The sequence below is a fragment of the Austrofundulus limnaeus genome, unplaced genomic scaffold (genome assembly GCF_001266775.1).
Source record: "Austrofundulus limnaeus strain Quisiro unplaced genomic scaffold, Austrofundulus_limnaeus-1.0 Scaffold376, whole genome shotgun sequence".
In the NCBI taxonomy this organism is placed as follows: domain Eukaryota; kingdom Metazoa; phylum Chordata; class Actinopteri; order Cyprinodontiformes; family Rivulidae; genus Austrofundulus; species Austrofundulus limnaeus.
In genome coordinates, this window is record NW_013952778.1 from 240,435 (window position 1) to 256,636 (window position 16,202).

At 36.1% G+C, this 16,202-nt stretch overlaps 1 protein-coding gene across 1 annotated transcript in view; it reads left to right on the forward strand.

Annotated features, from left to right (window-relative positions):
• gna11b (guanine nucleotide binding protein (G protein), alpha 11b (Gq class)) overlaps positions 1-16,202 on the forward strand; it is a 60,922-nt gene that overhangs the window by 30,055 nt on the left and 14,665 nt on the right. The window contains exons 2-3 of the mRNA XM_014023545.1: positions 12,752-12,936; positions 13,967-14,121. Of these exons, the coding sequence (XP_013878999.1) occupies positions 12,752-12,936; positions 13,967-14,121 (340 nt within the window). The remainder of the gene's footprint in view (positions 1-12,751; positions 12,937-13,966; positions 14,122-16,202) is intronic.

The window sequence follows — 16,202 nt, forward strand, 5'->3', positions numbered from 1 at the left end:
AGACTTGAGACTTGACTTGGATTATTGGTCAAAGACTTGAGACTTGGAGCCAAAGACTTGACTTGGACTTGCAAAAAAAAGACTTGTGCACATGGACTAAGGTGTGAATTGGTTTAGGGTTAGGCTAATTGAATGAAAGTTAATGCAAGGTCCCCATGAGGATAGGAGTTCACAACTGTGTGTGTGTACTTGTATTTGTTAGCTTTTTAAGCTCGTTTCTAGTATACACAACTAACCTTGTCAAGATATGGAGACCAAAAAAACAATCCTAATATAAATTTTTTGGTTAATTTAAGTGTTCATTGAGTTTAGGTTAGAGTTAGGTATTTACTGGGGAATGGAGGTTAGGTTCAGGTTAAGGGGTCAGGATTAAGCTATAGAAACAACTGGAAAATGAATGGAAGTTAGTGAACGGTCCTAACAAGGATAGAAATTCAAACTTGTGGATGTGTTTCATACATGAATGTACACGTTTTTGTAGGCAAAACTGGAGGATTAGATTCATTAGAATAATTTCTTGTCACCTGTGCAACAGTATTCTAAGACATTTTTACATTTTAGCATGAAAAAGAGTGATATAAATCTCAGAACGTTAATGTTATGTGTGTTTTTTTTCTCTGTTATCTAAATGAGTGCTCTGGTTCCTTAATGACAGCCGCTTGTCTTGCCTTCAGCCTCCTTCAGGCGTCGGAGAGGCTGGCTGATTTCTGAAGTGGCTGACTGACTGACTGACCACCAAATATCAGCATTAAATTTTAATGAGGATGACTGCAGGAGATACTTTTAACTAAAGACAACAATGACACTGGTTGGTCTCCATCTGCTCTGTGTGCGGAGTGTGATGGAAGTGCTATGAATCATCACCAATATTTTTTAAAAATACCTGAAATGTTTCTTATCAAATCTTTTAATATGATTGYACTGAACTGTAAGGATCATGTGGCGTTCAGCACAACACCAAGGTGGAACGACATCAGCAGTGCACAGCATTCTGGGAAARATGAAAGGTTGTTTCCTAAAGAATGTGGAGTTTATTTTTCTTCTTTTATTAAGAAAAGAGGGGGAATAATCTCACATGGAAAACATTTAAAACCGCTGCCAATCCTCCCTGGAGGCAAATTCACCCCCAAAGGTCAGACTCTGTAATCCTAGGATACCATGCAAAACTTATTTTAGCTGTTAAATACATTTTGTTGTGTACTTGGAGTCTTTAGGGAAGCAGAAAGTYTAAKTAAGTCTCTCCTGGTGCTGCGTAGATATGCTCATATTTCTGTTTGGGGTCATATTTTTCAGCTCGTTCAGTTTTCTTTTGACTATTATGTTTTTTAAACTATTCAAATAATTTGCAACAGAACTGCCAAATAAGGTCAAWKAAGTGCCTTGTTTGGATTTAAAGRGACAKCATCAAAACRAGTTGATCTGAGACAAACCTCAGAAAAGGGGTGAAAGAGGRGCTTGTGGMGTTACAATAAGGAAGAATTCAGAKCAAAGCGTTGCAGTTSTACTTTATATAGACCACAAATTAATTGTTTACATGTGAAAAAGAAGGTTTTTTTTAGCATGATATGTCTACTTTAAATAAAGACCACAATGCATTGCAAAACACTGACTTGGAGCATGTGCATTAATATCCATACAAAGGTCAAAGCCAGTTGTGTACCTGCAATGAGGGGAAATCCGTGTAAATTACGGACAAATCCATACAACTTGACATGTATGTCACAGACTGAAGAATTTGTTTTTAAATGTATGTTTAGCAGTTTAATTGATGCAACATATGATGCAATGAGATGTTAAATAAAATGTAACTACAAGGACTTGATAGTGGAGCTAGCGTGAATGTGTGGGGCATGGYGTATAGGCTGCAGCCCCGTAACTGGGACACAGCTTGTTGGTTAATAAAGGACTTCACTCAAACAGCTCACAAGGCCGTTTGTGTAATTTTACTCTGAAAGTCATCACTCTGTCTAGTTTAGCATTTTTCTGATCACACCAGTTCAATGCAGTTTTTAGACTTTTTTATTTTTAATATCCTGGGAGATGACTAATCCGCCATATGGTGAGCATCTGATTATGGGATTATAGGGTTTTCATTTTTAGGCACATCAGAGATAAGAACTAAATCAAGTCAATATAACTGTAAAAATAGAAAACAAAGGGTTYGTGAGTCAGATGTAATAATGCCACATTTTTGAGAACACTTGGAGCAAAAACAGCATCCAAGAAATTAAATTTAACCACAGAAAAACAAACTTTTCAGAAGCAAAGTCTTTTAGTTGTTCCCACTTAAATTACTTTAGGGATGCCCCAGATTAGCTTTTGGTGCAGCCATCTATTCCCTTTAATTTGCTCTATCAAAGATCAATAATTAATCTTTGAATTATTCAACCCATTAGGCTGATCCCTTTTTTGTCACTTCAGTAGAAAACGAAACCAAATATTATTAGTTTATTTATTTCTTCATCATCAGTGACTTTTTTGCTTTTAAAGTGAAGAGAAAATAGAGAGAGAGAAGTAATTAGAAAGATTGAAATAGAGATTAGAAGTATATTACATTAGGCTGATSCTTAAAGTGCAGTTTAGGATTGCTGTTTTGATGTAACTTCATTCTTCTACATCTTTTTCAGGAGAAATGTAACTTTCAAAACCTGGCAGGTGTTTGTCATTATTATGCTATAAAAGCAGCAGATAAAGTGTAAAGTTAAAAGAGATTAATTTTGTCCAACAGTTATTTTACTTTAGTTGAACCAGTAATGGAGGACATCTAAAACCATACTGTTAAAGGAATAAATTGTTGACTGAATTTGGTTGAAACAAGCTGAACAGAAGCTAAAAGCTTAAATCAGCAKAACAAAATGAAATTAGCAAAGCGATAACTAAACACAAAAAATAGCAAAAACATAAGAACTAAAATGAGCAAAACGCTAACTAAATATTAAAATTAGCAGAAACATAGCTGGCAACTACAATTAGCAGCTAAATGCTAGCAGAAACATAGCTGACAATTAAAATAAGCTAAACTGTAACTAAATGCTAAAATTAGCAGAAACATAGCAGACAACTAACATTAAAATTGGCAAATTTGTCACTAAAATATGAAATTATCTAAACTGGAGATGAGCTAAAATTAGCAAGATGGTTGCTAGAAGCTTTATGGAGCACAATGCGCCACGTTTCAGTCCGTAAGAATGAACCCAGAAACAAGCAGACACCAAGGCTATAATAGTTTAGGATTTTGCATTACAGTTTAGTTTTATTTCATTGTAACTTTTTTCTTTTCATACAGTTAGTTTTAATTAGTTTTTACAGTGGATTTGCTAGTTTTTATTAGTCATTGCATTTTTAATGCTTAGTTTTAGTTTAGTTTTTATTAGTTTTAGTTTTAGTTTTTTATAGTTTGAATAAACATATTTGCCAATGCATCCTCCAGCTTGTGATGTTCCTGTGAGTTAACTAACCAACAGCTATTTGGTCACTGGTTAAAGCTGTCAATTTTAGCGACACCTTCCTAAAATAATATCGTAACTCAATTTTGCCAACTAAAATCTTGGGCAATTATTTTAGGACGATGACAATAGTTGTCTCCAACCCAGTGCTACCTGTTGCTTGTTTTTCAGAGATACACATGTCTCAAAATAAATGGACAAACACTCAAACTCAAAAGGATATTTTATCTAAAATTTCAGTTAGTTTTAGTTAGTCTTGTAAAAAGATTATACAGTTTTAGTTAACGTTATTTCATTTTATTGCAGTTTTTATTTTAGTTAACTAAAATGTTTTTTCAATTTCAGTTTTCATTGTTTAATTGGTTTTAGTTAACTATAATAACTCTGCAACAGAGTAACTTCAGCTGATCACAATTTGATAATCAGTAAGCAGCGTTTGTAAATTTTAACGTTTGCCTGAGCTATGATGGGGGGAAAAATGTCTAATAATGCAGTGATACCAATAATTGTTAAAAATACTGTGATATAAAATTTTAGTCATACCGCCCAGCACTCACCGTGGAGGGTGCAGCTGAAGTGTTTTAGTGTTGCATGATGGTTAACCATTCTAGCTATGCAGTTTTTATTTTTAACAGCTCTTCGTAAATTTAGCAAGTTATAATTGAAACTTTATTGTCGTCCAGTTTTTGACATCTCTTGATTCCAAGGAACACATCGGCTTCACAAAAGACCAGCATGTGGGCCGTGCAGCATACATTGCACCGGTGAATTGGGACATAATCTCAGCTCTTTTCTCTTCTTTTTTTCCTCTCTCTCTCCTGGCTGCTTGGAACAGAAAGCATTATCAAGCCAAAGTGAGCTATTAAAAGGTGACCTCCTTTTTCTAGGTCATTACCAAAAAAGAATGGACAGATTCTAGTTATGAATATCCCAAAAATCTTGACAGAGAGAGATGAGAATGGAGAGGCATATTTCTTGCCTTGGGGAGGTTAGGAGGGGGTTGTGCTGAAATGGAGCAGAGGAGGAGGGGGAGGAGAAGGGGATGGATTTGTTGGAGAGAGTTGGGAAGGGCATGGAAATGGTTGTGGCTAGTGCAATCCGGGGAGGAAAATGGGAAGACAGAGGCATGTAGTGTGTTGTCTGGTCAAAGGGGGACATGATGGTTACGAGAGCACAGCGGAGGGAGATCTTGTGACGGGGGTCACGAGAAATAAATCAGACTTTGAGTTGAGAAGTGATCTTCTCGCTTATTATTATGTTTTTGCTCGTATCTGTGTGCATGCTGTCTGTTAAAAGAACATCTTCTAAACCCCTGAATGGATTTTTGTAAAACTTTCAGAGAGTAATAATTGGATGTACATTTACAACTGATTAACTTTTGGAGTCAAACCGATTCAAAATGACCACTACAGCTAATCAACCTTAAACACTGAAGTGACTATAATTCAGTTAACAGATTATGATGTAAATTTTACTGTGGTTGCAGCTGATATTGATTCACAACTCATATTTTAAATGCTAACAGATTGGACAAGATTATTGTTTAAGATATTGCCATTAACAAATTGTAGTTAATGCTGGCTTTTAGCTTTTATCTTGGATTTTGGAAGAGGGTGTTGATGAAAGTTCTGTAACATTTGGAAGGGAAGCGGAGCTTGTAGCCACAAGACACAGCAACAGCTACTAAAGCTGTTAAATCACTACCCACCTCCTCTATCCAAGCCGTGCACAATTCATTTTTGTCTGTACTGACATCTTAAGTGTCTTCCCTTGGCTTCATAAACTCGCAGTCCATGTTTGGTGCACGTTCGCTACTGAATCAGTATCAAAGTTTTAAGACCCTCTTCGACCCTAATTCGGATTGGCCAGTAGGCCTGTCTAGTGTGGTTGTGAGTTCAGGCTGCACCTCTGTTAGATTCAGAGAAACGTTTCTGGGTGAACCCAATTTATTAATTTTTTTGTAGGTCCAGCACGGTGCCTCAAGGGCAATGCAAAACTGAAACCCTTCTTACTAAAATTCTACTCAAGTGCTACTCATTGTGTGAGGTCTTTTAAAGTTTAGCATTAACTTTTTTTCTGTTAGCAAAATATCTCATCAATCTAATATCTGAGCTACTGACCAGTAATGGAATTTTTAGGAAGTAATCACCTGATCTACATCTACAACTCATTAACCTTTGCAATTTGAAGTTGGGATGTTGGTTTTACACAGTTTGATGTGGTAGTAGGTAGTGCTGGGCAGTATGACCCAAATTTTATATCACGGTATTTTTTTTCATCACAGCTCAGCTGATAAAACAATGTAAAAATGCTGCTTATTGACTTTTTTCTTTTACTGTACCTCTGTCTGTAGCTGTGTTTCCATTGACCATGAAAATGCGCAAATTAGAATTTCGAAAATAAATTTGCTCAATGGAAGCACGTCAATTTGAAAAAACTTACTTCGACAATGTTTTTGCGCTAGGTTGAGTTGGGATTTTTGGCCATATCGACATTGGTGTGTTTCGCAAAACTACAATGGAAACACTTTTGATCACAAGACGTGTGATCAACAACTGGCTGTTTCTACTGGCGAAAAAGACAACAAAGATGAAGACAACAGGAAGTAGAACTAGCAGTAAAATCAATGAAGTTGTAAAAGAAAGTAGTAAACTCACGACTACAATTTCCCAAAAACGCTGCATTCATAGCCGCTCCCAAGTATAAAGGGCTCGTCGCTCGAGAGCCTCGATAAGACGCCAACGTCTCCTCTGATGATGAGCGCTAGTGTTGTGGTAGCAATATGTGATGTGTTTACATCCATTGCCGCCATGTTTGTAATGACTTATCGCGAGAACAAACGTATTCACGCGTGACTTTAATAGCATTTCTTACTTAATGGAAACACCACAATAGCGAAACTGTGTTTTTCGACATTTAATAGAATATCGACAACGTTTTGTGCACATTTGCAATGGAAACGCAGCTTGTCTCTGTTTCCCTCTGTGTCTTTTCTTTGACCAGTGGTTGTGGAGAGTAGTCATGCATTTTGGTCCAGTCAAGAAGGAGGAGGGTTAAGAAAAGATTATTATCGGGTGTGTTGTTTTATGTTATTTAATAAAGCTTATCAGCACGACTCACCTTGCACATCAGTCATCTCAATTCCACTACAAACTACTTCCCTCGGGCTTTTCACAATAGAAGCACGTTAAGTCTCCATCAGCATAACATCTCCATATTAACGTCGCACGTTAAATCTAACCGTGCACGTCACTGAAGAGGTGTTTATTACGCTCATCAGTGGCGAAAATGGGATGTTTTTTTTTTGGTCAATATAAGCAGCTGGAACACCACCCGCCGCTAGTTACTGCAACAAGCTTCTCCAACACTAACATTAGCATGCTAATGCACATAGCGGTGCTGCGAGGAAAGGAAACAGGTCACTGGTGGCTGCGACGAAACGTTCCGAACGTGTTCAGGCTATTTAAACCGGTATATCCGGTATTCAGAAAATTCATATAACAAAAATAAAAACCGGTATTCGGTATGAACCGGTTTACTGCCCAGCGCACTAGTAGTAGGTGAGAATCATTCACAACATGTGTGCAACACATCAAATATTGCATAAAAATGCACAGTTATTTCTAAGGTGATGATCTTAAAAGGTAATGATGTGCATTCCTTTTAAAGAATGCTAGTCCTTTCATTTTATAGTTGCAGGACAGTCTGTTTCTATTAAGAACCAGTTTTTAGGCCTTGCTGCAAACCAGTCTGTTGGAATAAGCTTTTTTGGTGTTATACCCCAACCTTTTTTCTTCTTCTTCTTCTTGAATGAGCAGGGAAGCTAGCTATCGTTGTCAACCTGCTACTGACCCCAGCACAGCACCCCCCCTCACTCTCCTACAAATCTCTGAGTAGCTCGGGGCTCCTTCTTCACGGTACATCGATGAATGCAGAGCACAGAGTGAGCCTGACGGGGCTCTCGGTTATATTTACTGTCTGCGACGAAAAAGAGCAGAGAGAAGGGGCGGATGGGAGGGGTTTAAAAAAAAGACGAGGGGAAAGAAAAAAACACAGAGGAATGAGAAACGCGAGTGAGACAGAGGAGGGTTGCCATGGTAACAGAAATATGGCTGCTCTTCAAAAACCTTGAATGTAGGTGGTAGTGAGATGAGTGGTTTTTTTTTTTTTCATCCTTGTCTTTCCCTTTCTGTTTTGCAGATATTATGGATGTTCTGGATCCTTTTTTGTTACAATTGAGGACCGACAAGCCATCAGCTTTTAATTATTTTTCCTATCATTCCCTCAAGGGTTGTAGGCAATATGTAGGGCTGATAAATCACTGTGGATCTTAAACTGCTTAAACTCAGTTTTTACTAAATACTGTAGATGTTTTCACACCAAGAAGTGATCATTGAAACAGATTTCTGTTAACACTACTTTTCTTAAATGCCTTATTACATGCCTAAATCTTAAAAATTAAATGTAGACTAGGAGAGGCAGTAGAGGATCAGTGAAAAAATGAAGCAGATTTTAGGATGTGGTCCAGAATATAGGACATGTTGTCTCAATCATCCTCCCCTCATTTTGCTCATATTTTCCTTCTTCCAGTCATCTCTCCTCAACCTCCTTGAAGCATTTTTGGTTTGTCCAATTTCCAAACAGTCGAGATGCTTTTTGACATTGAACAAAGAAGCTTTGACATATGTCATCCTAACATGTTTAGTCAATCTGCTTGGAATTTCAGCAGATGAATTTTTATAACATCTGAAACTGACTTATTTGAGCTTTAGATGTTGGATGTTTAGATCTCGTCATTACATCATAGTTTTGATTCATCTGCTCTTCATGTCTTTGAAACCAGATTTAGTTTTGAAGTCTTGGTTAAAATAAAAAGTCGGACTATGATGGAACAGTTAACCTTGGAGAAATATAAAGAGTAAAATTTCAAATAATTTTACTAGAAAACTTTGTTACAAAACAAATGGATATTACAGTAAAACAACCATTTTTAATAGGGGTGTCCTGATAGCAGTTTTTCTCAAACTGAGTTAGAGTACTTCAGTTTGAGTACTCGCTGTTACCAAGTACTTATTGAGTTAAAACTTAAACATAACATGATTATTATAAAAAACACATTTTATTTAGAACCTAGTATTAAATCATATTCATATCTGCTTTTCAAAGTGACTTCGGTAGGATCGCTCATGTCTCATTTCAAGTTTTACCTCAGTAAGGTGGGGTGAGCGGATTGAACACCTGAAATTGGCCTCTGTCTCTTTAAGAACCTCCTACCGCTTCTGTCCTGCTCATTTCAGCACATCATCACAACAGCTTCATTCCATTAACAACCCTGTAATGTTGTAGCCTTTTTTGTTGAAATAAATCTAACGATTATTTTGATTAATTGATTATTCTAACAACAAATCTATGTTATTCTGATGTGAGTGCACTGGAAATTTAAAATGTTTTCATCAAATTAACAAGAACAGTTCTTTAATATTGTAATATTTTCTTTAATAGTTTTTTCATGGACACAAAATATGCGCTCTAGAGCCTATTCTTTTACAAAAAAAGCTTAAAGGATGTAACAACATAAAATCTCAACCAAAGCATATAAAATTCAAGTAAAAGAAATATAGTGAAAGATGTTAACAATCTAACAAATGAACTAAATCATGCAAAATTCAAGTCACTCTGGAAAAAATATAATAAACATTTATTTATTATTTAACATATTTCTCAATATATAAAATTTAACAAATATCAAGACAACATCCAACTCTTTGTATTGTAACATCAGCTTTTTAACTAATATCTTTATGGTGAAAACTGTTGAAAACAACAAGACTGTTTTGTCTTATTACACAAATTAAAATCCAGCTCCACGTGTTTCTATTGATGTCATTTCCCCACTAGAAAAATGTGTGATGGAGGTCCATGGAAGGCAAATAAGTTTAAATCAAATAAACAAAAGAGGATGCAGTTAAAATTAATAAAAGTTATTTAAGCTACGTTTTGAACATCCAAAACACGTCCAACACTTGTTGGCTGCTTGTGCTCTTTAGGTCAGACGTGTGTCGGGAAGCTCCTCTGTTGTTTGAGACGCTGGGGGAACCGTCTGATGGGAGAACCGTCTGATGGGGGAACCGTCTGATGGGGGAACGTGGCTCGACCTAACACTAGTCTCTGTTTAATGGTGGATGCAATAAAAAAAAGTGGTGGTACTTTATTTACTTTGAGCAAGCAAACGTCGTGCTCACAAGATAATTAATCCAGCAGATAATTCAGAGGTGGTCTGTTCAGTAAATTTTACTCCAGGAGCTGCGAGGCTTGTTTTCAAGCTTCAGACTGAACTGAAGCAGCGGCTGCTGACGTCATTACGCTCTTGCGTGATGCTGCGTTCAGGACAAGCATGGAAAACTCACTACTTTCATGCCATTACGGTCGCAATGATGCATTCAGGTACCGAAATGGAATTGCATGAACATTCACGTGGTGGTTATGTAATACAGTGAATCGATAATAAAAAATCTGCGTCGACAAATTTACATAATCAACGTCATCGATTATTTCAACTAATTGGTGCAGCCCTAATGTCTATGTAATATTACAATTTTCTGAGACAGTGAATTTTGGTCTTTCTTTTTTTTTCCGGTAAGAGGTTTTTATTTAATAGAATTTTTGGACAAAAAAATAGCAATATATCACCTTGCTTACAGTATTGCAATATATCGGGATATATCGTATCGCCAAATTCTTGCCAATACACAGCTCTATTTTCTCCTGAATGCCTCAGGACAGTACAGGATTTCTCAAATATGAATGAATGAGTCATAGCAATACTCTGTATGTTTTTGATGACGGGATAACACTAACAATAAATAAAGCTAAAAAAGATGATTTTACATGATTTTGCCCCTTTAAAATAAAATGTCTGTGTAAAATTGGTATCAGTTCAGAGACTGGACTGGAGACTCAACAGTGAAGCGGTCTACAAGAAAGGACAGAGCAGACCTTATGGAAACTGAGATCCTTCAATGTCTGCAGCAAGATGCTGCAGATCTTCTACAAGTTGTTGAGAGCGTCATCTCTTCTGCCATCATCTGTTGGGGTCGCTACATCAGAGCCAGGGACATAAAAAGGCTAAACAACCTGATAAAGAAGGCTGGTTCTGTTCTGAAGGTGACTGTGGAATCTCTGGAGATGATGGTGCAAAGAAGGATTTTACATAAAATCAAGAACATTGTGGACAACCCTGACCATCCTCTTCATCAGACTGTCATAGAAAGACAAAGTGTCTTCAGTCGGAAGCTTCTTCAACTTCGCTGTAATACAGACGCTACAGAAGATCTTTCCTGCCCACAGCCATCAGCATCTACAATAAGTTTTTAGTTAAATGAGATACAACACCTAATTTCCCTCTGGGATCAATAAAGTATTTTTGAATTTGAATTGAATTGAATTTGAGTATTGGGGCATTTTGAAAGAGTACAAGTACTGGTAAAAAGGCTGGTATCTGTGAAGCCCCATAAACTTGTGGTTCAGAGTTCACTGCCTCGGTCATTTGCAGATTTCTTCTTACAACTTATTTTGGGGGTGCGGGGTGGGATGGCGTGGCAAAATGTTATATTTCAGCTGAGGAGCTGTAAATCCTCTTCTTTGCTGTACAGTCATCTCCATCAGATGCCCTCATTGTACTGCAGAGCTAATTCATCACCAGTTCAGTTTGCGTTCACCACTCCCTAGAATATTTATTTCCACTGTCTTCACATTGAGCAAAAAAAAGGAGGGGCTCAAGCCATTGATAGGGAAAATACGGGGACTTTTAATCTTCAACTGTTCTGTGCTTCAAAAAGAACACAACCATGCCGTTCTGATTATTATTTTTCACCACATCCAAAGAATAATTTGTGTTCTAAGAACATAACCCTCACAAATCTCAAGAGTTGTACTGTATATACATGTAGGAAAAGATATGTTAACAAAAATTTATTAGTAGTGTATTTAAGGTCATTTTGTAGTACACAGATATATGAACTTTGACAACTACACAATTACTGTTACTGATTCTACACGTTTAGGTTTAGGCACTATTCCCTTTACAATTTTTACGTCTTTCACAGAAATCGCATGTTAGCATGTTATTTATTCTTCCAACCTTAATACAGCCTGATTGTTTGTGTATAACGTTATTAAAAACAGGAAGTCGAACAGGAGGAAGGAAAAAGTAACGAGTTGTTCAGACCAAATACACTATGTGCCAAGTAGGACTCACTATAAATGGAAAAATTGTCATCACAATGTTAGTGAAGACATTGCAAGGGACTGTTTGGACTGCAGCAGATCATTTTTGCACATATCGTGCAGTAGAAATGAATGGATTAAATTTCAGGCCAAAAGAAAAAGATACTGGAATTTGTCCATCTGTAGCAATTTCTTTCCCTGTACTCTACAAAATATTCGTTTTCAAATTTTCACATAGTTTTCGTATATCACTCATTGTTCAGTTTGGAAATATTTTGAAAGATAGACTAAGCTAATTGAATCCTTTACAGCCAAGACGATCAAAGGAACTCTAAAAGTCCAAAGACTGATGGAGTTAAAGAATTTGTAAAAATAAAAAAAAGCTTTTATTTTGTGTACTGTTCTTTAACTTTGTAAAAATTATCACTGAAAATGTTTTCCCCTCAGTTGAATGCTATTTTGTTTTCAGGCTGTATTGCTTTATCAGTTGCTTTTTGCCCAAAAAATGAATCCCAAGTCCAACTGAACGGGTTGGATGACCGTGTGGATGGTCTAGATTATATTTTTGGCCTTATAGTCTGAGCAGTTTTTGTTTTGTTTAATGCAGAGGTGCCCAAAGTGGGGCCCTCGAAAACTGCCCCGACAAGCCATTTGATTTGGCCCACCAGCAGTTGTTCTGGTTATTAGATTGTAATTATGTTAAGATTAAATAAAAAATACAGGTAACTACATTTAGATTAGATTTAAGTCCATATCTAGATTTGCACACCTCGTAAGACCACATATACTCAAATTTTAAATTATGAAAAGTCCCATGAGCCTTTGCATCCCATGCGTACATTTAATTTTCTCCATGTTTATAGGCTGAAAAATAAAAAAAAAGAATGTGGGCAATCGAATTTGCTGCTAGCTTAATCATAAAAAAAAAAAAAAAATTTTTACTTAAGAAGTATTTGCATTTCTTTAGTTGCTGCATTTGGCCCGCGGCCCTCAGATTGATTTTAATTTTGGCCCTCGCAGGTAAAATGTTTGGGCACCCCTGGTTTAATGTCTGTTTCTGTGTTTTGTGCCTCTTTTAGGTACGGGAGAAAGTGGCAAAAGCACCTTCATCAAACAAATGAGGATCATTCATGGTGCTGGTTACTCAGATGAAGATAAGAGGGGCTTCATTCGTCTTGTTTACCAAAACATCTTCACCTCCATGCAGGCCATGATCCGTGCCATGGAGACCCTCAAGATCCCGTTCAAATATGAACAAAACCGCGTAAGTTCTGACCCCTGTAAATGGGTGTGTTATCGTTCTCTGTTGCATCTTGTTTCCTGTATACTGTATGGTACAGTATTGTGTCGCCATTAATGTAAAAATGTCCTGTATGCAACATCATAAATGTTTTGAGTTGTGCAGAAAATGTTTGTTTTATTGAGAAAAAGTAGCAGTAATACTGTTTAAAATTATGTAAACCCTCTTGCTGATCTTGGGTCAAAATGTTTTTTTATTTTTTTGAGGGTTTAGTTTTATAACTGAGATCTCAGTTTGTTTGTTGCCCTTTTTTACTCTAATATTTAAAATGATAAAAGTACCACTGTGTAAAGACTAGACATCTCAACATCGAGAAAGACTCAACAGAAAGTTTTTTTTTTTAAGTATTGAATTTTCTTATGTAAGAATCCTTTAATTCATTTCATAAGTTTACTGTTACTTCTAACATGTTATGTAACATAATCTAACTGAAATGATGTCAGCCTAAAACTTGTCAATATCTTGTTTAAACTGACAAACGAACTTTACCAACTAAAACTAACTTACAAAGAGTTTGCATCACAACTCTGTATTTTTGAATTAACATTTATCTTCTGTGATAAATTGGCACTAAGTGTCAGAAGTGACAGAATTGGACATTTGAACACAATTGCCAGAATAGCTACTTTTAATTCACCATTTTTGAAGCTACACTGTGTAGATAAATGTTTTGTTTTAAGTAAGTTTAAGTATGTGCCAGATATTTTTCGTAAAATATCTGGCACACAAATTTATTCTCAAGTTTATCTAACAAAAAACAATTTAATATTTTAAGGATCTTAAATATTTTAGGATTGACTGCTTAATCAGTGAGGACAGATCTCTGTTGGTCTGTCAGTCTACAGCAATAGAGAAGGAAAGATAAACAGTCCATTTCAGGTTTACTGGATGCATTTTGGATCTTTCTGTTTTTCCTCTTGATTTATTTGTCGTCTTTCATACCAGTTGTATTTTTTATTTATATCTTTCTTTTTTTTTTCATGTGTGGTTCCAGGCCAATGCCATGCTTGTGAAGGAGGTGGATATTGAGAAGATCAATGGGTTTGACCAGCACTATGTTGTAGCTATTAAAAGCCTGTGGGCTGACCCGGGCATCCAGGAGTCCTACGACCGTCGCAGAGAGTACCAGCTCTCTGACTCAACTAAATAGTATGTCTGTCCATTTTTATTTAATTTTAATCTCTTAGGGACCGTGGGTATGATGTCTGATCAAGATTTGAGAATAGTATTTATGGTCTGTGGGTGTATTTTTTATTTATTTATTTACTTTTGTTACTTGCTGGTTTGGAAACTTCAGTTTATCACTTGTAATTCTTAAACGTGACTTGTGTAAAACTCAAAAAATTGCAATAACATTGCTACAGATTTCTTTTTAAAAATGAATTTATATTCTTCAAATAAAACTCATTGATAGCTAGTGATTAAAAAAAGGTTTGTTTTCAAACCTGTATCCTATTATTTGATGACCATGTTTAAATAAAGGGGAATATTTATGGCAAGAACACATTTTAAATATTATCGCCTGCTGCCATGATTGCATGCGTTGGTCTTTTTAGCAAATTATGTCGTGAATGACGTAATCATTGGACGTGTCTACAGCTGATTGCTTTCTTGAGTCAAACCAATTCAAGATAGCTGACAAGACTAATCAACCATAGCATGAACAAAAATGGCCACAGCCCAGTTTATTTTACAGATATTAAGAAAATAGTTGTTGTGGAAGTAACTGAGACTCTCCTCTCACAAACTGAGTTCAGTAGATCATGGCATACAAGTTGGTTGGCGAGTATGGATTTCTTCAAGGAACATCAGTTTCAATTACTGTATTTATTCATGTACAATACTAGAAATTTAACCCTAAAAATCATCCATAAAGTGTGTGTGTTGGGGGGGGGGAGTAGTGTACACAGGTTATTGATAATTAGATTTTTAATGCTTTTTAAGCTAAAAAAAAGATCGTATTTTACTTGAGATCGTATTATACATGAATAAATACGGTAGTTAAATATGCAAGTGAAATCTGAGGAGTTAGTTCCCCAAAATGGAAAAAAAAAATAGATTTTACTTCTTTCTTCTTGAGTTTCATTTGTGGCTGAATTTTTGTCACTGAGGGTAAGATGTAAATAGTCAGGCTAATTAAGGTGTGTTTAGATCTGCAGTTGTTGGCAACTTGTCTGTGCACATCCAAGTGTGTATTAATCTGTGTACAATTCCAGTGTTGGTTTTGTAATAGATGCTGGGTGGAGTAGCACAGGAGCCTCTTAGCCATTACCAGGTGTGATTAAATTTCACAACAAAAGTTTTGAAGCATGACAGCACTTGTGTACGATTACAGTTTAATTAATTGGTAATTAACTACTCTTTAGATGTTTAGCGTGCCATTGAGGCATATTACAGCAAAAAGATATGTGTGGTATTCCAAGAGTTTACAATGATTCAAACAGCTACTGTACAACTTAAACATGAGGACACGATCATGCTTGTCATGTTTTTTCTTATCTTAATCTCTAGGCAGGCTGCTATCTGTGTGAGCATCCGCTAGTAATTAGAAAAGATTTACTACTTTGCTTTTTGACAATGTTTATGCAAAAAGTGTGGTTTTCAAACTTGTGGTTGGGACTGCAATGTGGATTTAAAAAACACATCTCAAATCAAATTAAATTTAGAAAATTACTGCTGAGAGCATGTTTCTGCCATAATTGTCCCAAATATTTGAAAACAGTATTAATGAAAGGGTAAAACGGTGTATTAGCTGTACTCGATAATCTACTTTTTAACTGTTCGTCTACATCAGCCAAGGATTTTTTTGTAAGTTTGAATTGTTTGAGAAACTCTGAATGAAAACCTACTTTATTTAAAATTTTCCTTTATGTAAAAAAAAATTTTAGTTACAGTATTCGCTTTAAGTTAAAATTAAATTGTGCCCTCAAGCCATACAGCCAAACCCTATTGAGTCATTTTATAGTGTCCTCTGGTGGTGGTTTTCCTGTACTACAAATACATAATGCCTTAAATTTGCAAGCGTGTATGTACGTGCAATGTTACATCTGTGTATTTTCTGTGTGTGTATTTGTATTTGATACCTTTTTAGGACTGTTTCTGATATTTACACATACCTTGTCAAAACCAGTAGTCCTCCTTATATGGTAAAACTCCAGTTTTGGGTTGGGGTTAGGTTTAGGACTAAGGTGTGAATTGAGTTCAGATTAGGTTTAGAGTCAGGTGTACTT